This window comes from Tenrec ecaudatus, chromosome 2 (genome assembly GCF_050624435.1).
Source record: "Tenrec ecaudatus isolate mTenEca1 chromosome 2, mTenEca1.hap1, whole genome shotgun sequence".
Lineage (NCBI taxonomy): Eukaryota > Metazoa > Chordata > Mammalia > Afrosoricida > Tenrecidae > Tenrec > Tenrec ecaudatus.
Window position 1 is genome coordinate 258,380,985 of NC_134531.1, and position 25,472 is coordinate 258,406,456.

Genomic DNA, 25,472 nt, shown 5'->3' on the forward strand with positions numbered 1-25,472 from the left:
AATTCTTGATATATGATAATATTATTAACTCATTTTTTTACCCAAGTTACTTTTTCTCCCCCAGTTTGCACTGTGATTTTATTTTTATGTATTATTTTTTATTTTTCAAGTTTTTTAAATTTTTACTGATAAGATATTTTCATGCTTATGAGTCAAATCTGTTTTCATTTTTTTGGCCTTTAGTATGATGTGTCGCAATGTCTTTTCTACCCAAAGAATTTATAAACAGTGTAAATCAAATTTCTCGGGATATATTTTGTTTTTTATTTTCACTGTCACTTCTTGTTTTAGGAATGCATTATCTCTTTGAGTCACTCTGAAGATGTTTGCTAACGTTCTCTAAATGGTCTGTGGTGTAGTGGGTTACAAGTTGGGCTGCAGTTTGCAGTTTGAATCCACCATCTGCTCTGAGGGAGACAGATGAGACTATTTCCTTAAACAGCTGCAGGCCTGGAAACTCACAGGGGCAGTTCTCCCTGTGCTACAGAGCAGCTTGATGGCCGTGAGGAGTTCTATGTTTCTTATCAGTTGTTTTTGGTCTTTTTGTGCGACTGATAACTGTTCATTTTTCCCCTCCCTATTTCTGATTACTCTTGGATGTCTCTTCATTATTAAGCAGTAAATCCTGGGCTGATTTGTGTGGATTGACTGTAGCCCTTGTGTCACAGTGATGAAGCATGATCCTGGTAACCTAAGAGTATGCACTTGACACCACCAGTCACTCTGTGGGAGAAAGCGGTGGCAGTCTGCTTCCATAAGGATTTTTTTTTCCATAAGGATTTTTAAGCTTGGAAACCCCGTGGGGCAGTTCTACACTGGCATGTAGGGCTACTCTGAATCGAAGCCTACTTGATGGCAATGCATTTTCTTTTTGTTTTTATTTTGGCGTGGGTTTCCTTTGCTGTTTTCTACATTTAGATGTGCCTGATTCCCTGTTAGCGTTTCTTCTAAATAGGAGCTGTAACAGGCAGCTCTGTGTACATTTATTACCTCATTCCTTACACAATTAATGTTCTTTAGGTCCATTTTGTATATTGCTTCATGGGCAGAAGAATGGGAAAATTAGTTGTTGATCAACTTTTGATAATGTCCCGCTCCTCATCTGTCTCTCTGTCTTCCAGTCCTGCTGATGCTTTCTGAGACTTTAAAAGGAAAATGAGTTCTTTCTTTCCCTGTACCTCTCTGCATATATTTTGGATGAAGGTGCTCTCTCTTTTTATCCACTTATTGATTTTCATCACCTTATTTAACAGATTTCATCATTTATCTAACGATAACCTTTTTCTTTGTCTCAACTGTTTTGGATGATTCCTTAAAAAAATTATTTCCTTCTATGATTTACAAAGTCATTTCCGTGTAAGGACAGATGAATGATCCTTGCCACCTTGAACCATAAACCACTTGTCAGGTGTGAAGGAGTCTAGAGCATAACAGGCGCTAACCTTCTCGCCTTGTTAAGGAAGATATTGTATGCATATTTTGTTACATTAGTTACTAGGAAAGGTCTTCATTTAGGCTATGGCCTTCTTTTTGAAAATGGGTTTGAGTTTCTATATAGGACACACACCTCCTTATTGCTTATTGTAATTTTATTATTTCCCTCAAATCTTGGCTCCAATATTTTTTTCCCTCACCTCCTCCCTCAGAGAGTTATCACTTTCCCCCACTGTTATCTTTTCTGTGTCTCACAGCCATTTGGAGAAGTTGGCAGAAATTATTTGGAATTAGAAACATCTAGATAATACACCAATAATTCAAATAATCTTACTTCCACATATTAATAGAAAAGGGAAGCCACTAAGATCTGGGGTCTTTCCAAGGCTTCAGACAAGTACCTGACTTGCTTATCTGAAAGATCTGAGGAGAGTGGGATCTTACAGAATTAGGCCAACTCTTTCATTGTTGCTTTTAAAAATTGCCTGTTGCTTTTCCAAACAAAAATATGGATGCGGGCCAGTGAACTAATAATATTTACTGATGCCATCCTAACAAAATAGGTCAACTAGAAGAGAAACAAAACATTTCCTGTGCTGTATCTCCTTGGACCATGCCGTGGAAATCAGGCGATGTTTTGATGTCGTGGGTACAAGATAAAAAAGCCCAGGAAAGCTGACTGAATTAATAGTTTGCTGGGCATCAGGAAAGAGATTTCTAACTGTAGGAACTGCTGTCACATCGCCATGCAGTAGTCCAGAGATGATAAGAGAGGGCTGTAGGCAAGGATTACTTTATACTTTGTCCAAACCTGACCTATGAATCCCCAAGAATTTAAGTACCGCTCACCAAGAACAAACAAGCCAAATAAAAGAAATGACCAGTGGAACCATCTCACCCTCAACCGTGGTAACAGCTAAGTTACCTGTTCAGTCTTTTCGTTGCTGAGTGCTGTTGGAGTCAATGCTGACTCTGGTTTGCAGTGACCCTTGAGCGTGGGTGGACCTTTCCCACTGGGTTCCAAGGCTGTCACCTTGACTGGAACAGACCCTGGGGGATTTTCTCCTGCTGGAGAGTTGCTGGCTTTGAACCTTTTGCTTTGTCGAGGAGCACTTGATTACACTGCAGCAGGGCTCCTGTTCAGACGTTTAGGCAGAAGTGTTTGTAATTTTAGAGGAAGCAATGAACATGTACTGCTCTCTCGTATTGGTAGGTGCCCTTGAACCAATTGTGACTCGGCAGCCCTATGTAGAACAGAGTGAAACACTGCCTGCGTGTGCACCACCCTCACAGTGGTTACGTGTGAGCCGACTGCTTCTTCCACCCATGACTAAATTGAAAGTGTTAATACTGTGGAGAGAATGAGAGGAGGTTTGATTTATTATTTTTCTGGAGTAGTCATGTAAATGAAAATATAATTAAGTTTTGATGTATCGTTACTTTTTAACTTCTCTTTTTTTACATTTTATTAGGGGCTCATACAACTCTTATCACAATCCATACATATACATACATCAATTGTATAAAACACATCCGTACATTCTTTGCCCTAATCACTCTCAAAGCATTTGCTCTCCACTTAAGCCCTCTGTATCAGGTCCTCTTTTTTTCCCCCTCCCTCCCCGCTCCCCCCTCCCTCGTGAGCCCTTGACAATCCACAGATTGTTATTTTTGTCATATCTTGCCCTATCCGGAGTCTCCCTTCCCCCGCTTCTCTACCGTCCGTCTCCCAGGGAGGAGGTCACATGTGGATCCTTGTAATCATTTCCCCCTTTCCAACCCACTCACCCTCCACTCTCCCAGCTTCGCCCCTCACAGCCTTGGTCCTGAAGGTATCATCCACCCTGGATTCCCTGTACCTCCAGCCCTCATATGTACCAGTGTACAGCCTCTGCCCTATCCAGCCCTGCAAGGTAGAATTCGGATCATGGTAGTTGAGGGGAGGAAGCATCCAGGATCTGGGGGAAAGCTGTGTTCTTCATCGGTACTACACTGCACCCTGACTGACCCATCTCCTCTCCTAAACCCCTCTGTGAGGGATCTCCAGTGGTCGACACTTGGGCCTCGGGTGTCCACTCTGCACTTCCCCCTTCTTTCACTATTATATATATATATATATGTATATATATATATACACACACACACATACACACATACACACATATATACATACACACACACACACACACACATATATACTTTTTTTTTGCATGATGCCTTATACCTGGTCCTTTTGGCATGGTAACCAGTCTAGCACTATTACTCCGCCCTTCCCATGAGCCATTCCAAAGTGGAAGTCCTTTGTCACGTTTCCTTCAATGTCATCCATGACTTTCATACTTTTGGATAAAGTTTAGCTCTTACCAATTCTAATGAAAAAGTATTGGAACTCATTGTTATGTCCGCATAATGCAATTCAGAGATGATTTCTTCTTTCTAGTCCTCTTCTCCTAGATTTAAATCCTTCTAAAGACCTATCCCAGAAGATATTTGGTTCTCTTAAAGCGTCGTCTTTTTGAATGAGAGAAGCATAACTCACCTGTGCAATACTTTCCCTGACATTTTTGAACCCTTTGGTTTGGTTAACATAGTAACATGGGAAGAAGAGTTGCTCAGTGTATAATTCTTAATAAGAAATACCATGTCAGATTTAGAAATAGGCTAGTATAGTTGTTTCTATTTTTCTTTTAGTGAAGTTTTTAAAAATTAAAGTATACTCAAAATACAGATAAGGCAGCTCTTTCTGACATCTGACATAAGCTACTTGGAAAGTCAGACATAATTACATAGGCTGATAAATAGTGCTGAATGGTCTATCAGTTGGGGTTTGCTTAATCCTTGGAAGTATCACACTCAAAAAAAGCCTACCCTTTAATTAGAACCCTCCTGAAAAATAAAATTTTATTAAAAAATACTTAAAAGATCATTTTATTGATGACTCTTACAGCTCTTATAACAATCCATATATCAGTTGTATCAAGCATATTTGTACATATGTTGCCATTATTAGTTTTTAAACATTTACTTTCTATTGTGCCCTCTTTTTTAGCTCCTTTTTTATCTCCCTTCCCCCACCCTCAGGACCCCTTGATAAATTATTATTATTTTCATATTTTACACTGACTGCTGTAGAAACCGTCCCTAAAGGCTTTTGTTGTTCATCCCCCTGGGCGAATGAGGGGGCTGGTTATGTGATGATCCTTGTCATCAATTCCCCCTTCCTCCCCTTCTCTCCCCATCTTCTCCCTAACCTCCTGGTAACACTACTATCATTCCTGTTCCTGAATTCCATATGTTGTGAGCTCTTGTCTCTTATCTGTAGCTGTGCATATGCTCTAGTCTAGCCTGCAGTAAAAGGCAGTACTAAGGTCATGAAGAAGTAGGGGGCGAGGAAGCCTCAAGGAACCAGAGGCATATTGTGTGTTTCATCTGTGCTGTACTGCACCCTGGTTGACTCACCCCTTCCTTGTGACCCTTCTATAAGGCGATGTACCATTGTCGACAGATGAGTTTTGGCAATATGGGTGTGTTTCTTTTGTTTTTGTCCCCATTTGTTTGTTTGTTTGGGGTCTTCCGATGCCTGTTATCTGATCCTGTCTACACCTCATGATTGCACAGGCTGGTGTGCTTCTTCCCTGTGGGCTTGTTGCTTCTTTGCTAGATGACCACCTGTTTAACTTCAAGCTGTTAAGACCCCAGACATTATATCTTTTGATAGCAGGGCACCATCCGCTTTCTTCACCACATTTGCTTATGCACCCATGATGTCTTCAGCAATCTTCCTGGGAGGGTGAGCATCACAAAAGGCCAGCTTTTCAAAACAAAGTGTTCTTGCATTGAAGGAGGGCATGAGCAGAGGCCCAAAATCCATCCACTACCTCATTGTATTGCCTTGTAAATATATCTACATAGGCCAGTACCTCTATTTTTATGAATTAATATATTTACACACTTATGTTTATACCTCTATCCATAGCTTTGCTTCCTGGATATTTCCTGTTTCCTTTTACCTTCCTCCTGCCCCACCATCACGTTTGCCCTTCTTCTGCCTCTTACTAATTCATCTCAACTAGATTGCTGTTGCTCCAACTCCCCCAGGATCATCTCTAAGCCCCCCATTTTGTTGATTTTAATTCCCTAGTTGTTCCGCCGCCCCTCCCCCCATCTATGGCATTGTTTGCTCACCACTCCTTTCCCCACCTCCTTCTCCCTGCAAACCCTTCACAACCATCAGTCCCTTTGCTTTCCCCTCAAGCTTGCTTCCCATGCCTTTCTCTTCACTTTTTGATCTGAGAGCAGGGGCGCTTGGTGGGCGATTCTACCTGGACACTCTATCAAGTCTCTCTCCAAAAATAAAACATTTTATATTTAATTAATATATGGTTATATTAAATAAAATGGTTGATATCTGGAGGCATATGTTTTTCTATTATGTATGACAGGTTTTTCTGTTTTCTGTGCAATTCTACTTTCCTCATGCTCTGCTTGAAGGAATACATGACTCTAGAACAGACTAGATATGGAAGCATGATTTTATTTCAAAGCATTGCCCTGGCTATTCTCTATATATTCCTTCTCACCCCCACTTTCTTCTCTCATATTTAAATGCTGAGAGGCATTTTCTCTTGCTCCATCCCACACTGAATCCGAAACAAAAATTCAACCACCCTACCAACTCAAATACTAGAGATTCTCTTTCCAAGCTAATTCAGCAGGCATGATGGGAAAGGAGGAGAAAACACCAGCAAGAAGCTTACTTGCGTTTTATTGACTATGCCAAAGCATTAGACTGTATCATAGCAAATTATGGATAGCCTTAAGAAGAATGAGAATTCTAGAACACTTCATTTTGCTCATGTGGAACTGTATATGGATGAAGAGGCACTGTTGTGAATAGAACAAGGGAATACCGCATGGTTTAAAATGAGAAAAAGGTGTATCCTCTCACCATACTTATTAAATCTGTATTCGGAGAAAATAATCAGAAAAGCTGGATTATATGAAAAAGAATGTGTCATCAGGATTGAAAGAAGGCTTATTAACAACCTGCAATAGGTAGATGACAGAGCCTTGCTTGTTCAAAGTAAGGAGGGCTTGAAGCACTTGCTAATGAAGCCAGGAGCAGCAGCCAGAGATCAAAAGAAGAGCTGCATTAGGTTAATGTGCTGTGCAAGACCTCTTTAGAGTGCTGAAAAGCAAGGATGTTACTGTGAGGATAGGACATCCCTGACCCAAGCCATGGTATTTTCAATTGCCTCATATGCATATGCAAGCGGGACACTGAATAAAGAAGACTGAAGAAGAACTGGTGCATTTGAATTGTGGCGCTGGTGAAAATATTAAAAGTACCATGGACTGCCAAAAGAACCAACATCCCCGTCTTGCAAGAAGTACAACAACAATGCTCCTTAGAAGCAAGGTTGGTGATACTTTGATGTACTTTGGATGTGTTATCAGGAGACCAGTCCCTGGAGAAGGACATCTTGCTTGGTAATGTAGAGGGGCAGGAAAAAAGAGACACGTCTGAATGAACTAGATTGAAACAGTAGCTGAAACGCTGGTCTCAAACATAAGAACAATTGTGTGGATGGTGCAGAACCAGCCAGCATTTCACTCTGTTGTATTTAGGGTCACTGTGAGTCAAAACCAACCCGACAGCCCCTACCTACCTACAGCAACCACATGAATAATAATTGACTTGACAAGAGTAAGTCACAGTGAAGCCTAGATTACCTTAAGGAGATAGTTCGTAGAATAATGGAAGTCAAAGGCAATTCTAGTGAGGTCTCAGAAGGAAGTGAGGAGTGTCACAAAGAGAAGCTCTATTGTCTTTGATAATATGTATGGCAGAATACATATTGTTATTAATGAGGATATTCATTGTACTTCTGAGGCTTTCAAAGGACACGATGAACATGTTGGACAATGGCGGATGGTATTGCTTTTTATAAGATAGCAGAAAACTTACCTGCTTACGCTTAAATGTTTGATGGACAGGATAACTTATAAGAGGTAAACTTGAATATTCGGCTGAAGAGATTTCTAAATAAGATTTTAAAGATAGCCGTGTGATTTCTTCTTGCAACTTTTCAAGAGGAAAGAGATCACTTAAAAATGAATTGTTGTCTATCTAGATAAGATAGATGGGATAAACAATCTGGAGGAGAAAAAAATGGGTCTGATAGTCCTAGGGGACATGGGACAGGGGGAGGCAGGGAAAGGAAGGGGGTTGTCGACAAATCCAGAGACAAGGGAACAACAAGTTGTCTAAAATTGATGGCAAGGAGGGCATATGATGCTCGGTAGGGCTTGATCAAGGGCATTGTAGCTAGGAGGAATTACAGAAATCTGAATAAAGGCCAAATATGATAGTGGGACAAGAGGAAAGTAAAAGGAAATAGATGAAATAACTAGGAGGCAAAGGAAGTTTATAGAGGTCTAAATACAGGCATGTACATATGTAAATATATTCATATATAACAATAGGGAAATAGATCTACATACATATATTTATATGTTGAGTATTAGGTAGCAGATGGACATTGGACCTCTACTGAAGTACCCATTCAATGCAAGAACACTTTGTTCTGATAACCTGGCATTCTGTGATGCTCACCTTCCCAACAGTATCGCTGAAGACAAAATGGGTGCATAAGCAAATGTGGTGAAGAAAGCTGATGGTGCCCGGCTACCAAAAGATGTTGGGTCTGGAGTCTTAAGGCTTGAAGATAAATAAACGGCCATCTAGCTGAGAAGAACAAAGTCCACATGGAAGAAGCACACCAGCCTGTGTGATCATGAGGTGTCAATGAGATCAGGTACCAGGCATCTAAGACCCAGAACAAAAAATGATTTCATTGTGAATGAGGGGGAGTGTGGAGTGGAGACCCAAAGCCCATCTGTAGGCAACTGGACATCCCCTTATAGAAGGGTCGCGGGGAGGAGACGAGCCAGTCAGGGTGAAGTATAGCACAGATGAAACATACAACTTTCCTCTAGTTCATTAATGCTTCCCCACCCCCCACTATCACGACCCAAATTCTACCTTACAAATATGGCTAGACCAGAGGATGTACACTGGTACAGATAGGAACTGGAAACACAGGGAATCCAGGGCAGCTAATCCCTTCAGGACCGGTGCTGAGAATGGCAATACCGGGAGGGTGGAAGGAGGCTGGGGTGGAAAGGGGGAACCGATTACAAGGATCTACATATAACCTCTTCCCTGGGGGGATGGACAACAGTAAAGTGGGTGAAGGGAGATGTTGGACACTGCAAGACATGACAAAATCATAATTTATAAATTATCAAGGGTTTATGAGGGAGGAAGGACCAAGGAGGGAGGAGTAAAAATGCGGAGCTGATGCCAGGGGCTTGAGTGGAGTGCAAATGTTTTGAAAATGATGAGGGCAATGAATATACAAATGTGTTTTACACAATTGATATATATATGGATTGTGATAAGAGTTTTATGAACTCCTAATAAGATGATTTTTAAAAAAAGAAATAAAAATGACTTAACTAAAAATAAAAAGAAAGAGCTTTATATACAAGATCAATTCAATATTGAGAAAACATCCCATCCCAGTCCAGATCAAGTTCGCAAGTTTGATATTTGCCCATATGTCTGATACCAATATGTCTGATAAATTCCTCTTCAGAGTCATGAAGCATATGCAATGATGCTGAATGCAGGAAGATCGCGGGCCAGTAAGTGGAAAATCTGTGGATCCAGTGGCTGCAGAAGCATCTCAGCACTGGCAGGGGTCTTCATGTGGCTCCTCCAGCTCTGGGGCTCTGGCTGTATCAGCATAGCTCCACCAGGCTTGTTGTCAGTAATGTCTCACAGGGAGTGAGCATGTGTCCCGCCTCCAGTGAGCTATTTATCTCCTTAGCACCTCCACATGAGATCATCAAGCTGCTACCTGATTGACAGGCTAGACTCCACCCCTCCACTCTTAAGTCTCAAATTGACACCAGATTACATAACTACCGCACTGGGTTAGACTGAAGAGCACAGAAATAGGAACAAAGGAGGGAAAGAAGTATGCCTCTTGAAATTCTACAGGTAGGGAGCAGGTCTAAGGAGCTTCCTTTTTGTCCTCCAGCAAAAAAATGATGACCATCCTTGGTATGGCTGAGGGATCAATAGAACTGATGGCAGTAGCATGGAAAGTAGCACTGCTCCGTTTCAAAGAGTTATCCAAAATTGCTTTGAGTTTAAAAGGTGATGTTCAGGTCTCCTTTGTCTCCAAGGATGGTGGCATAGCTCTTTGGTTTGCAGATGATTGACCTATGGCCTCTTAAGTCACAAAAGGTTTCAAAGGAGGGAAACAAATAGATTTCATAGAGTCAGATCTCTTCCAACTAGCTTTTGGAGTGTGAGGCTGCCATACACAAAGGGCATGAAGATGGAACTGATACCCAAAGAAAATGGATTGATGCCACCACATACAAGGCTCAGGAGAATGAAACTTACAAAGGTGGGGAGTATCCTAAGACTGGAATAGTGGAGCTGCCCAAAATTGAGGAAGCAGAGTTACTTTATCTGTGGGCCTGGAAGTGGGCTTAAGACAGGGCTTCTCAACCTGTAGGTTGCGACCCTTTTGGGGGGTCAAACGACTCTTTGAAACAGGTCATCTGATTCATAACAGTAGTAAATTACAGTTTTGAAGTAGCAATAAAAATAATTTTATGATTGGGGGTTCACTACCACATGAGGAACTATATTAAAAGGTCGTGACATTAGAAAGGTTGAGAATCACTGGTTTGAGATCTAGAATACGCTAATGAGGAGCCTCCACCAGAATCCAGAACGTGAGGCCAACACTGAGTCTGGTGAAAGGGCCACTGCCTAGAGGGTTCTCGAGCTTTGAGAACTAGTGGATAGTTTCTGTTAGGATTTGCACTTGCTTGGTACTCATTCAAGGAGCCCTCGTAGTGTAGTGGTTGCACATTGGGCCGCTAACTCCAAGGTCAGACATTCAAAACCACCAGCCACTTTGAGGGAGAAAGACGAGGCTTTCTCTCTTCCTACCAAAAGTTGCAGTCTCGGAAACTCACTGGGGCAGTTCTCCCTTGTTTCATAGGGCCACTGTGGGTCAGTCAGCATCGACTCCATGGCAGTGAGTTTGGGATTGTTAGCTTTGAGTGCCCATCATTACATTTTTTACCTCCAACTTATTTCATTTTTCATGGGAAGGTATAACTTGTACCTGTTTTTCCATTGCACAAAGTACAATGGAAATGGATCATGTGTATTCTACATTTCACAGATTTACAGATTTTCCCCCATCTCATTCAAATTGATTACGAGGATTCAGAAGAGATTTTGGATTTTGAGTTGACTCAAGACTTTTGAGATGGACAATGTGTTAGGGTGCATATGTTTTTCTTGTTAGAAGGACATAATTTTGCTGTGCCAAAAGTTATTAATTGAATTGTATTACTCTAAAACATGTTATAAATCTTAACTCTTATATCTGAATTTATTATCTCATTTTAGCTATGTTTTTTTGTTATGCTAAGAGGCCATTGTGTGGCATTCCTGTACTCTTGACTTATTTTGTGTGTTTTTGCTCTCCTTTTGCAAAAGTCACGTTAATTTTGGCTATGGTTTTTCTTTTAAAAATTAAATATGATGTGAACATACCTTTTAGTATGTTATTTAATGCTGAACTTTGAGGTTAATTCTTTTTTCAGTCAACTGTTTAAAATTCTAAGGGCTTCAAATTAATTACTTTTTTCTTTGCCTTCTGAATGTGTGCCTTATATAAGAAGATCTCCCCTTTTCAGTGAATTTAAGTTTTCTGTGTATCTGAATAATTAAACTTTCACCCTATTAGATATCCTCAAATAGATATCTCCCCATAGAAATGAAACAAGTTTCCATCTAAAATTAAGAAAATTAATTACTCTGGCTTTACTGGTGGTATACCTGTGAGTTTGAACATTGGAGCAGAAGACCCTTGGTGGTGTAAGTGATTCAGTCACTGGTGCCTTTCCCAGTGGAGGTCAGTTGAGCAGAGCATTAGCCATCCTTTGCAGTGTTTGGCCTAAATCATGAATTTTACTTTGTGCACATAATTAGAGCAGTGTTTCAGTTGTACACCAAACTTGCTGTATTCGTGAGTTGCCCTTAAAATGCTTATTTTATATATCGTTTTTAATTCAACCATGCTGGTTTTAAATGTTGCACAGTTCAGAGGCAGGTACTGTTTGAACTCTCATTGCTTAATAAAATAACGTATCTTAGATTGGAAAACTATTTATTCATAAGAACACACTTTTCTGTTCATTCAGTTTTGTCTAAGGAGCATGCTTCGCAAGTCCTGGTGAGGAGACGCCGTGCAAATGCTATGTTTGAAGAAACAAAAGGGGGCAATCTCGAACGGGAGTGCGTGGAGGAGCTGTGCAACAAAGAAGAAGCCAGGGAAATCTTCGAGAATAACGCTGAGACGGTAAGAACTTGGGGAAGTGCTCAAATCAACCTAAAATTATACACACGACATTTTCAGCTTGTGTACATGCATGCGTGTGTGTGTGTATAAGTCTGGGTAAACTACAGAAACAAATCCAGGGAGACACTCATATGTGTATAAGAAAGAGGTTTATATACAAGAGCACTGGATATTTAGAAAACATCCCAGCCCAGTCCAGATCGAGTCCGTAAGTCCAATACAATCTATAAATTCTTCTTCTGACTTACGAAACACATGCAATGACAGTGAATGCAGCAAGATCACAGGCCAGTGGGATGGAAGTCTTCTGGGTCCAGTGACATTGTGTCTCAGTGCTCACAGGGGGCTGTACAGGGTATGTCCATGTGACTTCTCCAGCTCAGGGCACTAGCTAGTTTCATGTGTCTAGTCAGCTGCAATGTCTCCCAAGGAGTGAACAGAGAAAGAGAACCTCTCCTGACTCCAAAGAGGAAAATGTTAGAGTTCCCAGAATTCTCAGAAGGCCATGCCCATATAGAGGCCTCATTGGTTATATCGTGATTGATAGGCCAGACTCCACCTCTTCACTTGTAATCAATCCTCTCAAAGTGACACAAGATTATGAAACTACCAGAGAGAGAGAGAGAGATTATATTGCTATTACTATAATTTATTAAAATTTTCTATTATTTTAAATCATGCTTTACAGAATATACGCAATCCCCTAATTCAGACCTTGGTACATAATATTCAGTGATTACTGAAGAATTCTTTAGAAGAGTGTGTACCCTTAGTATATTTTAATTTATTCAATACGTTTTTGGGTAGACCCTAGAATCCACTTCATATCCATCCTTGAGGTTAGATCCTGTAGGACTGTGGTGTGCGAGGGAAAAATTTCTCAAGGTAGTCTAGAAAAATCTAATCTTGAGACTAGATATACAATAAGTATCAGCCCCACCATTATCCTAGGGAGGATGTTTTCTAGCATGCCTTATAGGTAACAAGAATATACACAAAGGCTCTTCAAAAAGTTCAAAGAAAAGTGGAATTAAAAGATAATGGAATGTTTCTATGAACTTTTTTTGTCTTTTAAATGCCTTCATAATTTGACTAGATGATCACAATCATTGTACCATACTTGTTAGCCTTACTTCAGTGCAAGGAAAGACTTGAAACTTTTACAGCGATTGAACAGTGAAGGTGATTGTGGTTCTTTATCCGAATTTGTTATGATAGGGGTAGGTCTGTTGGTTCTAAGTGAGGACAAGTACACGTACACAGGATTCGAGTGGAAGAGGAAGCATGTGGATGTAAATGCTTCCGGTGGTTTTCCTGAACTATTGAAAACATTACTGAGGAGAGGATCTATTTGCCAGACCAAATATTGTGTAGAAGAAGATGACTTATTTTGGAAAAACATACATGGAAAGCCCTACAATTGGAAAGCGGAGGAAACACTTCAGCAGAACATAATGTATCTTAATGGATAGGCTAACTATTGTTTTGGGAGTGACACATCTGGAGATTTCGAGCTCGAAGCTTGAAACCATCTCCTGAATCTGAGAGCATCTCATTAAGGCATTAGTCCTACCTTACCTACTCCAAATTTGCTTTGCTGTGATTTTTAAGACAAACTTTAATGTTCTGGGTACTCTATTCCCAATCCAGTCCTATTGTTGTTGAGTTGATTCCAACTCATAGGACCCGATAGGCTTAGACTTTGCAAACGGAGACTGCCACTCTTTCTCTCAGGAAGAGGCCAATGGATCCCAAAAGCTATTTCCACTTAGAAGCCAAGTGCTTATGGGGTGTGTTAGATTTTATGTTAAGCACCTGCAAAAGCTTCAGTGTGGGTTTCTGTAGGATCACCATGAGTTGGAATCGACTTGATGGCAGCAGGGCTCTTTGATTTTTGTTTGCATGCATTTCTCATACCGCACGCACGCACCTTTCTAAGTGACAAAAGACGAGTAAGGTAGAAGAACAAAAGAGAAAGAAACTCACTTAGGTGCTGCCTCCCTCCACTGGTTCTACCACTGATCTCACTGAGAGAAGAGAGAGATGACAGAAAGGATGGAAGGAATTAAAGAAAGGACTGAAACAAACACACCGCCATTTGCTACTGCGGTGCACTTTCCATCTATCACAACGCATTCCTGTCCACTGCCCTCCTGTCTTTGTCCAGAGCCCAGGTATCATCACTTCTTAGAACCCCTGTCCTGGTGCTTAGCTATTCACCATTCACATTTCGTCCCATTGTCCCATTTGGTGTGCTTATACTCCTACTTTCATTCTGTAAGGGGCTTCAAAAAATTAGTGGAAAATGGAATTAAAAGATAAGGAATTTCACACACTTTTTGTGAAGCCCCGTTATATAAGAGACCACAGTGCTACCTGTGTTACTTTATAGTACATCTCATCCTTGCGTACCAGAAGGTAATTGCTATGTAAGATTGTATGTGATAAAAGGACAGAGTGGCTAATGTGACTTCATAGTGGATGGAGATGTGGTCTGTGTTTGCCCAATAGGAATGTTGTGTATTTTTTTTAATAGAAACATTTTCTCATGGGTTTTTCTTAGGATTTTAATGTTGCACAATTTGACGTATTATGGCGACAAAGGCTTTTGTAAACTAGCCTGGGAAACTTATCATCAGAAATGTTAAACATTTTATTCTCTTCATGAAAGCACATTCCTTATTCAAAATTACTGATTTACAAATAAACTTCTGGTGTAAACCACATTTATAAAAAATGTATTGTATACATATATAAAATTCTAAAGAAAATACCTACTTTTATTACATTCAAGTTATGCTATTATTAAAGATTGAATTTTATTTGTGCAAGCATCATGATATAAAACATTTAAATCAAAGTCAGTCAAGCCAACCCATTGCTGTTGAGTTGAATCTGACTTATGGAAACCCTGTATGACAAAGTAGTATTGTTCCATAGAATTTATAAGGCTGTAACCTTTCTCCTGTAAACTGATTAGTGGTTTAAATAGCTAAGCTAAGCACTTAACATTATGCCACTAAGCCTCATTATGTGAAATATATATTTTATAAAAGGTTTCTCTTGCTAATCATTGAATATGACAAATTAAAAAAATTATTATAAAGAAGGGATATAATATTATACTCATCTTAAATAGAATCTGTTTTCAGATTAGGAGTTCTTAAAACATGATTTACCATATATACTTGTGTATAAGCCGAGTTTTTCAACACTTAAAAAAAATCACTTTATTGGGGTCTCATACAACTCTTATCACGATCCATACATGCATCAATTGTGTAAAGTACATTTGTACATTCGTTGCCCTCATCCTTCTCAAAACATTTGCTTTCCACTTGGTATCTTGGAATCAGCATCTCACTTTTCACCATTTTCCTCTCCTTTCCCGCTCCCCGTTCCCTCATGAGCCCTTGATAATTTATAAATTATTACTATGTTATCATATCTTGAACTGCCTGGCATCTCCCTTCACTCACGTTATTGTTGTTCATCCCCTCAGGGAGGAGGTTATATGTAGATCCTTGTAATCAGTTCCGCCTTTCTACCCCCCTTTCCCTCCACCCTTCCGGTATCACCACTCTCACCGCTGGTCCTGAAGGGTTCATCTGTCCTGGATTCCCTGTGTTTCCATCTGCACCACTGTACATCCTCTGGTCTAACCAGGTTTGTAAGGTACAATTGGGATCATGATAGTTGATAGTTGGGGTGGGGTTGTGGGGGGGAGCAGGAAGCATTTAAGAATTAGTGTAAAGTTGTGTTTCATCGATGCTACACTGCACCCTGAGTTCAGCACATTTTTAATGCAGTTTTTGTGGTAAAATTAGGTGCCTCGGCTGATATTTGGGTCGGCTTATACTCAAGTATATTTGCATAATTGATCAATATTATTTAAGCCTAAGTATCTTATTGGATTAATGTTATTTTTCATCTATTTTATTAAAAATTTATAATGTAATGTAGAAATTAAAGTTATATCTAATTTGTGCCATATTTAATATATAGACATATTATAAAATTAAATTTAAGCCTTAGAGTAAAATTAAGGTTTGCTAAAATGTATGTTTTTCTTTCCTTTCTTTCTAGGAATATTTTTATCCCAAATACATAGGTAAGTTCAAAGGATCTCAGTCATATAATCTTAGAAACCTCTGCCCCTACATTTCATCCAGTATATTATCATTAGCCTTGTAAGTGAGAGCTCATGCTACATTGAATTTTGACGTCTTTTTATGGAAAGATATGCAGATACATTTGAGTTTAAAAAAATTCTTTGTACAATTTGACTTTCAATCTTTCTCATCCTGATGTTTCTCAAAGAGTCATTGGACTGATGTAACATCATATTTAAATATTTGAATCAATGAATTCTCTTTAATTCATGGGTTAACTTTTAATGAAAGGACAGATATACATTTTTATACCTTTCCATAGCTTATGGATAAGAAATATATCCGTTTATTAATACACTTTATATGTTAATACATCATTAATACATTTATCTTTTTAGCACATCATTTTATTTTACCCTGCAGTATTCCACCCAGGTTCTGCTTTTGGATACTATTCTGGAATTTCAAGGAGTGAAGTAGTATTTCCAGATCCAAGCTAATCTAAGTGACTTTAACTATACTTCAGTTTGCATTAAGCAAATACAAACAATCATCATTTTCAGATACCCTATTTATGAACTTATTTATTTCTGAAATAAATTTTAAAATCCCAAATCAGTACATAATGGTTCTTTGAAGGTTATTGGCAGATATCTGCAGGTAGAAAAAAGTGTCAACTGAAACATACATTCCCAGCTGATATGTGTTGTGGCTGCAACTCTGGGCTCAACCATAACTATAGTTGTGAAGATAGTGCTGGACTGGGCACTGTTTCCTTCTGTTGTACAGAGGGTCACTGTGTGTCAGCACCTAACAACAATCCCTGCTTCAGGTTGGTAACAATACTTAACCCCAGTTAGCCAATCTTTTTCCATTTGTTAAATGGATAGTATTCATTTACCATATAAGTTTGTAGCAATAATATAATAATAATATGAGACAGTATTTCCAAAGCACTTATTTGTATGACCTGGATTCCTGTGTTGTGAGTTCTTATCTGTACCAGTATATATGCTCTGGTTAAGCCAGAATTGAAAGGCAGGACTAGGGTCATAATAGTGAGGCGTGAGGAAGCCTCAAGAAACTAGAGGAATATTGTGTGTTTCATTGGTGCTATACTGTGCCCTGGTTGACTCATCCCTTCCTTGTGACCCTTCCGGGAGGGATGTCCTATTGTCTACAGATGGATTTTGGGTCTCTGCTCCGACCCCTTGTTCTCAGCAATATGTTTTTGTTTGTTTGTTAGTTTTGGGTCTTCCTATGTGTGTTACCTGATTCTATCGACAACTCATGATTACATAGGCTGGTGTGCTTCTTCCACGTGGGATTGTTGCTTCTTAGCTAGATGGCCACTTGTTTAATGTCAAACTTTTAACCCCAGATGCTATATCTTTTGATAGCCGGCCACCATCAGCTTTCTTCACCACATTTGCTTGTGCACCCATTTTGTCTTCAGCAATCGTGCTGAGAGGGTGAGAATCACAGAATACGAGCTTGTTAGTACAATGGGTTCTTGTGCTGAGAGAGGACTTGAGCAGAGGTCAAAGTCTGCCCACTCCCTCAGCCCCATGATCTCTAAGTCCTCCCCATTGTTGATTTTAATTCCTTAGTTTTTTTTCCCTGTCTATGGCATCATTTGCTTACCACTCTATAGCCCTACCCCTTCCTACCCCCAAGTCCCTCTGGAACTGTCAGTCCCATTGCTTTTTCCTCAGGCTTGCTTCTTTTATAGGTAGGCAAATGAATAATAAAGGAGATAAAACTGAAAGGAAAAAAAAAAGATTGAATATAAAAAAAGAGAGGAAAAAAACAACTAGCAAAAAACAAAACAACCCAACAACAAAAAGGCATCGGTAATTCCAGATCTGTCTGCAGACCTTTATGACTATCTCCCGACTGGTTCTGGGCGGTTCTAGGAACTGCCCCCTCCTAGCCTCAAGTCTATTTTGGGGGCTCCTCTGGGGTTTTGTGGCTTGGCTTTGCTCCTGTTGCTGATCTGTTATGTTCCCTTCTTGGTTCGCCCCACTGTGGGGGGTTCAGACTGGACTCACTCCCATGTGAGTCCCCATTATTGTCCTCTGATGTGATAAGCCCCATTGAGGGGACGCCATGAGAGACAGGAACTCTTTATAGAAACACAAAGTCTTGTCTTTCTCTGGTGGTTTCAAATCGCTGGCCTTGGGGTTAGTAATCCAACGCGTGACCACTACACCACCAGGGCTCCTTATGAAAATATGGTTTTCGAAAACCTATAGCTGCCAACAGAATATAGGTATATAAACATATGAAAAAAAATTTTCATTGTAAAGATATGAATGCTGTCTTGCTTTCTAAGACAGAAATTAGCCTTTTATGTTGTTAAAGTGGAAATTATCAAGACTGTCCCAGCATCTCAATATTAAGGAACATTTTAAATATTTTAAAATAAGTAAGCAATATAAAATTAATAATTGCTTGAAATAATAAGTTTTATTAAAATAAATAATAGTATTAAGTTTTCCTTCCCAGGACTTTGCAATTAGTCTATGTTACTTCTTCAAACATTTACATTTATGTAAATTTACAGTTAAATGAAATTAAATACATTTTAAGGGAGTCTTATCTGTTTGGGGTAAGTTCCTTAGCATGTTTTTTTCCTTCATTATCTTTCTCAACTTCCTCTCTTCTGTTCTTGGCTCCACTTTGTCCTCTTTTTGTCTATCTCATTTTGCAGCCGGCAGAAAACCAAAGTATAAAAACCATCACAAGATGTGCACTCGAGTCCCTGCTTAAAACAAACAGACCGAGCTATATCAGATGAAACAAGTCACATGACTTTTAGGTTCTGTATTTTCAAATATGCACTATATGTTTTCTAACTGTGGTGCTACTTTAAATACCCAAATATGTGTGTGTGTGCATATATATAAATATTTAAATTGCATAATACTTCTTTAATTGTGAAGTAATATTTTATTGAGAGTATGAAACTAATGTTCCCTTTTTATGGCTTATTCTTATCTACATTTTATATTTAGGTTTTTATAGGCATATGAGAGGAATTTTATATTGAAACAAAACAAAACCAGGTAGCCCTAGATAAGTTATATTTTTATTGATGTAAATACTCTATAGTCTAATGAGTATTCGATTGGAAAAAATAGCAGAACTCATAATGTATTTTGTTAATTTAGAATAATTTAACTATTATATTCAAAACTGTAGAAAACTACAGGTGAGGCAAGGAGATGATTACAATCCATTAGATTACCCAGAAGATTAAGGGAGATTAGTCCTTTGGGATATTGTTTAGATTCAGAGGTTCAGGGGTTAAGAACATACTTTAATCGATTCACCTATTTTATGTACTTCACTGAAAATGTGCAATTTGGAATAGAAATGTCCCATTAGACTTTACTACATAATCATGAATTATTAAACTGTGATGTTTCCTTTTTTAGGAAACAGGCTCCATGGTTCCATTCTTTATATCGGTCTTCAAAAACATCACTTGATTGAACGGATAATTCTGTTAATGGAAAACAATATTCCCTGAAAATACTAAATTTTGAGCCTATGTCGGTCTTAAAAATATATTTTAAAAAATATATATATTTTAAATTTTCCAGTTGTTTTCCAAGTTGGTGAATTTGTTTAGGCAGCTGCCTCTATCCTTTCAAACCAAGTTTAAAGAGTTACAATAGCATTCCAGGCACTAATGATAACAAACATAGCAAAAATAACAGGAAGTGTGAGAAACCCACGGGAAGACTGAAGACTGCCTAGATTTGATATGTGTGTTTAGAAACTGGAACACTGACTGTTGAGGCAGCACTTTTAAAATTTAAAAAATTCCCCAAGCAATCAGCTCCAGGAAAACAACAACAACAGCAAACTCCTTTATAGATCAAATCCTGAGAAATAGGAACTCATAAAACATCCCAGTCTAAAGCTAGTTATAAAATCTGTAGCTCTCTGTACAGGCAGTAACTCAGTAGACAGTGTTCTGTTGTCTTATGTTGTTAGGTAGAGCCTCAAGAACGATGTTGAATAGAAGGGGGTATAAGGGACATCCTTGTCTGGTTCCCTTTTCAGTGGGATTGTTTTCGTCTTTTCTCCATTGACTATGATGTTGGCTGTTGGCTTTGTGTAGATACCTTGTACTACCTTGATGATTTTTCCTTCCATTCTTATCTTCTAGAGTGTCTTAATTAGGAATGGATGTTGGATGTTGTCAAATGCTTTTTCTGCATCTATCGATGTATATGTATATATATATGTATATATATATATATATATATATATATATATATATATATATATATATATATAATATATTTCACTGCCATCGAGCCAATGCCCACTCGGTGACCTAAGAGGCCAGGGTAGAACTGCCCCTGTGAGTTCCCAAGACTGAAAGAAAGTCTGGTTTTTTAAAATAATTTTATTGGGGGCTCTTACATCTCTTATCACAATCCATACATTCATCCAGTGTGTCAAGCACATTTGCACATATGCTGCCATCATCATTTTTAAAGCATTCTCTTCCCACTTGAGTCTCTGATATCAGCTCCCCATTTCTTTGTTTTTTCTTTAGGTTTATATGTTTTGTTTTTTTCATCATTTTATTGGAGGCTCATACAACTCTTATCACAATCCATGCATACATGCATTGTATGTTAAGCACATTTGTACATTTACTGCCATCATCATTCTCAAAACATTTGCTTTCTACTTGAGCCTTTGGTATCAGCTCCTCATTTTTCCCTCCCCCTACCCCTCCTTTCTCATGAACCCTTGATAATTTATAATTTTTTTTCATGTCTTACACTCTCCGACTTCTCCCTTCACTTTTCTGTTGTCCATCCCCCAGGGAGGAGGTTAAATATAGATCCTTGTCATCGGTTCCCCTTTTCTACCCCACCTTCCTTCTACCCTCCAGGTATTGCTACTCTCACCACTGATCCTGATGGGATTATCTGTCCTGGATTCCCTGTGTTTCCAGTTCCTATCTGTACCAGTGTACATCCTCTGGTCTGTCGGATTTGTAAGGTAGAATGGGATCATGATAGTGAAGGGGGGAGGAAGAATTTAAGAATAAAAGGAAAGTTGTATGTTTTATCATTGCTACCCTGCACCCTAACTGGCTTGTCTTCTCTCTGAGAGATGTCCAGTTGTCTACAGATGGGTTTTGGGTCTCCAATCTGCACTCACCCTTATTCACAATGATATGACTTTTTGTTGCATCTATCGATATTATCGTGTGCTTCTTATACCTTTTCTTATCAATGTGGTGTATAATATTGATGGATTTTGTGATGTTAAACCTTCCCTTCATTCCTAGGATGAATCCCACTTGTTCATGATTAATGATATATATTATATACTTTTGTATTCTGTTGGCCAATACTTTGTTAAGAATTTTTGCATCTATGTTCATTATAGATCTCGGTCTGTAGTTCTCTATTCCTGTGCATCTTTGCCCTGTTTGGCTATCAATGTTATACTGGTTTGGTAGAATGAGTTTGGCATCCTTTTCTATGCTCTGGAATCATTTGTGGAGGGTTGGTGTCAGCTCTTCCTTGAATGCTTGGTAGAATTCTCCTATGAAGCCATCTGCTCTGGGAGCTTTTTTTGGGGTAGTTTCTTGATAGTTGTATCTATTTCTTCCTTTGCTGTGGGTCTACTGTGGTTCTTGACCTCTATCTGGGATTATCTAGAGAGGGATTGTTTTCCCAAGTATTTGTCCATGTATTCCATGTTATTGAATTCATTGGAATACAGACTTTTGGCCTTTGGGTTCCGTTGTGATTTCCCTTTTCATCCCTCATCCTGGCTATCATTTGCTCCTTCCTTTCCTTGGGTAAGCTTGCCCGCGGTCTGTCAATTCTGTTGATCCTTTGAAATAGCCAGCTGTTTGCTGTATAGATTTTTTGAATTGTTTTCTTGTCTTCCCACTGGTTTAACTCTGCCCTGATTTTTATTATTTCTTTTCTTTTGCTATTGGAGGCGTTGTTCTGTTGACTCTCTTTTGTGATAGTGTATCAACCATAGTCTCTCTTCCTTCTTCATATATGCACTTACTACTATCAAGCTATATCTGATAACTCCATTTATAGTATCCCATTGGTTTTGATACGTTGTATTCTCATCATTAGTTTCCAAAATTTTCCTAAACTCTAATCTGGACTAGTACCCATTCATGTCACAGAAGATTGTTATTCATTCTCCAGTTTTTTGCCCTTCTTTTTCTGGTCATCCTTTTAATGATCTCCGGCTTTATGTCATGGTGATCTGAGAAGGATGTCTGAGTAATCTCAACGTGTTTGAATTTATTCAGCCTTGACTTCTCCCACAGTATGTGGTCTATATTAAAAAATGAGTCATGTGCACTTGAAAAGGATGTAAATTTGTTTGCATTTGGCTGTTAAGCTCTATAAATGTCTACCATGTCCTGTTGCCTAATTGTAGTGGTTAGCTCTGTGGCCTCCTTGCTGAGCTTCGTTCCCAGTGACCTATCTATCTCTGATAGTGGTGTATTAAAGTCTCCTACTATGATTATTGAATCTGTGATTTCTTTTTTCATCTGTTGAATAGTTTGAGGAATTTTGTGGGTCTCTCATTAGGCACACATATATTTATTATGCTCACTGGTTCCTGGTTTACTAAACCTTTGTTTATGGTTTGCACCTTGAGGTCAATTTTGTCAGAGATTAGGATTGCAACCCCTGCTTTTTTAAGCTACCTTTTGCCTGGCATATTTTCTGCCAGCCTTTTATTCCTACTCTTTTTGTCTAAGAGCTTGCAGACAACAGATTTACGTGTCAGTCTGCTAGCCTTTGTCTTTAATGTATAAATTGAGGCCATTGACACTCACGGTTATTTGAATGAATATTTTAAACATACCAATTCTCTTTCAAGTTAATCTAAATGGTTAAGCCAATCTTGATTAAAATTCCACATGGATTTTAAAAATAAAATTAATTCAATTAAAAAGTTAAATAAATGGATAAACTTCCACATATGACTAAACAACCTTGGGAGAAAAGTGTAGAGTACTTCATAAAACACTGGTAATACAAAGCTATAGAAACAAATCCATATCTGATAAAAATATTCATAACCAATCCCAGTAAAATATATGCCATTGGTAGAACACATGGACTAGTGCATGTGAACAAAGAGCCCAGAGGCAGATCTATGCATATATGACAAACTAAAATTTGATAAAGATGATGCCATAAAAATAGTGGATTATTTAAATGATGAAACTTGCTGAAGTACAAGTAGAAAAATAAGTGTGGGGCAATAATTGCCATTATATGTTAAAGTTGGTTCTAGGTAGAATAAAGACCAAAATTTGTCAAAGTAAAGCTACTAAATTGATGAAAAATATGAGAGAATTAATTTATGATTAATATCATAACCTCTAAAAACTTCAAATGCACAAACCATAGAGCAAAATTATGGATAATTTTGATTTTATAATAAAAATAAAGGATAGATTTGATTATACATATATTAAGAACTTCTCATAATTAAAGAAGAGATACCACAGAAATGGCATTGATAGAAGAGATGATACATATGAATGTATAAATTTTTGAAAATGCACAAAAACAATAAGTGAATGTTAATAGAAAAATGATTTTTAAAATGAATAAGGACATTTTTCATAAGAGATCATCCAGAATATTTTAAATGGCCTAAAGATAGATACATCTCATTTAAAATCAGAAAAACAGCCTGAGGTATTGCTGTATTACTTATTAGTTTGGCAAAAATTAGAAGCAGAAAGAGCAATCCTTATGGTCTGCAGATGGGAATACAACTTTGAAGAATTTTAAGTATATGTATATTATAGAGATCTGCATAATCCATTGTAGTACAACTTACAAAGCTGGAAAATTGGTGTCAGTTTGTTTTTCATGTAGTAAGCCTTATAAAAATGCCTATTCTGTCATTGAATAATGTTTAGCTATTAGAATTAACACATCATGAATAACAGAAAGGGCTGAATTAAATATATATTCACTCATATATTAATATTAATTAACTAATTAATAGGTATATGCATCTCATATTAAATTTGTGAGTAATATTTAATATGCATATAACATAAAGCATTCTTTGGGAATAAAAATTCCATGGTTACAAAATTATAAGTACATATGCAAATATATGGTGATACATATACATTACCTTAAAGGGTGACTTGGAGCGGAAGTGGGGATAAAAAGTAATAAATCTTTTTTTAAAAATCATTTTATTGGGGACTCATATGATTCTTATCACAATCCATACATCCATCCATTGTGTCAAGAACATATGTACATTTGTTGTCATCATCATTCTGAAAACATTTGCCTTCTACTTGAGCCCTTAATATCTGCTGCTCATTTTGGTAATAAATCTTTTAAAAGCAAAAGGCCATGTAGGATTTTAAAAGACCAATAGTACCATAACTGGGGGCGTAACCCACTCTTCTGTTCCCAAATTTAAAACAAGTAAACATTCACATTCATATGTGATGACTTCTTTTAGGACAAAGTCGGAGTGGTATAAATAAGTTTCTTGAAGAGAAGAAACATCTGTATTGTACTTATTTGGAGTAACCATACAACGTCCTATCCTGGCTTCCTATACTATAATTTAAAATTAACTCTGTCATAAAAACACAGTTCTACAGATATTATTATAGATGTGTATGTAAGATTTACTTGGTAGTCTGGTGTACAGAACAATCTCTGTATTTCATTTTTTCCTGTGCCTCCTACTTAAGGACTTTCCATTTTTTATCTTTTTCACCATATTTGTCCACAGGGGCTCAATGATGTTTTTTCAGTATTGATGCTATTAAAATCTCCCCACTGGAACAGTTTGGTTGGTTGAGAAGGAGGAGTAAAGGATTTAGATGGAAAAGCCTTTCAGGATGAAATACCAAAGGAGAAAAATTCTCTGAGGAGATTAAAATGTGGATATTGAATGAAATACCACCTTGGAAATATATTCTGAGTCCCAGTCCCTAAAACTTACTCCACATTTAGCAGATAAATGACCCTACGAAATCCTTCCCAACGATTTGATCCACAAATAGCAAGCAAACTAGAATGGCTGCTTTAAACTACTGTTTTATAGCTGTGTTCGTCAAGGGTAGACTAGAGAAATAAATTCAGACACTCATGTGTTTATAAGAAAGAGCTGTGTATTCACGAACAATTCAATATTGAGAAGACACCCCAGCCCAGTTTAGATCAAGTCTATTAGCTCCTATGTCTGATACCAATCTATAAAGTCCTCTTCACAAAACACATGCAATGATGCTGAATGAAGGAAGATCAGCAGCCAGTGGGTAGAAAGTCTTGTGGATCCAGTGGCGAGAGGCATCTCAGTGCTTGTCAAAGGAAACCAGCCTCTAACAACCAAAGGGTCTGTAGACACAATTGTATGGTGATAATACATAAAAGGTATAGTAAAGTCATAGAAG

The 25,472-nt window shown here is 38.2% G+C and overlaps 1 protein-coding gene across 1 annotated transcript in view; it reads left to right on the forward strand.

Moving 5' to 3' along the window:
- PROS1 (protein S) overlaps window positions 1–25,472 on the forward strand; it is a 102,290-nt gene that overhangs the window by 14,013 nt on the left and 62,805 nt on the right. Inside the window, exons 2-3 of the mRNA XM_075542441.1 lie at window positions 11,737–11,894; window positions 15,981–16,005. Of these exons, the coding sequence (XP_075398556.1) occupies window positions 11,737–11,894; window positions 15,981–16,005 (183 nt within the window). The remainder of the gene's footprint in view (window positions 1–11,736; window positions 11,895–15,980; window positions 16,006–25,472) is intronic.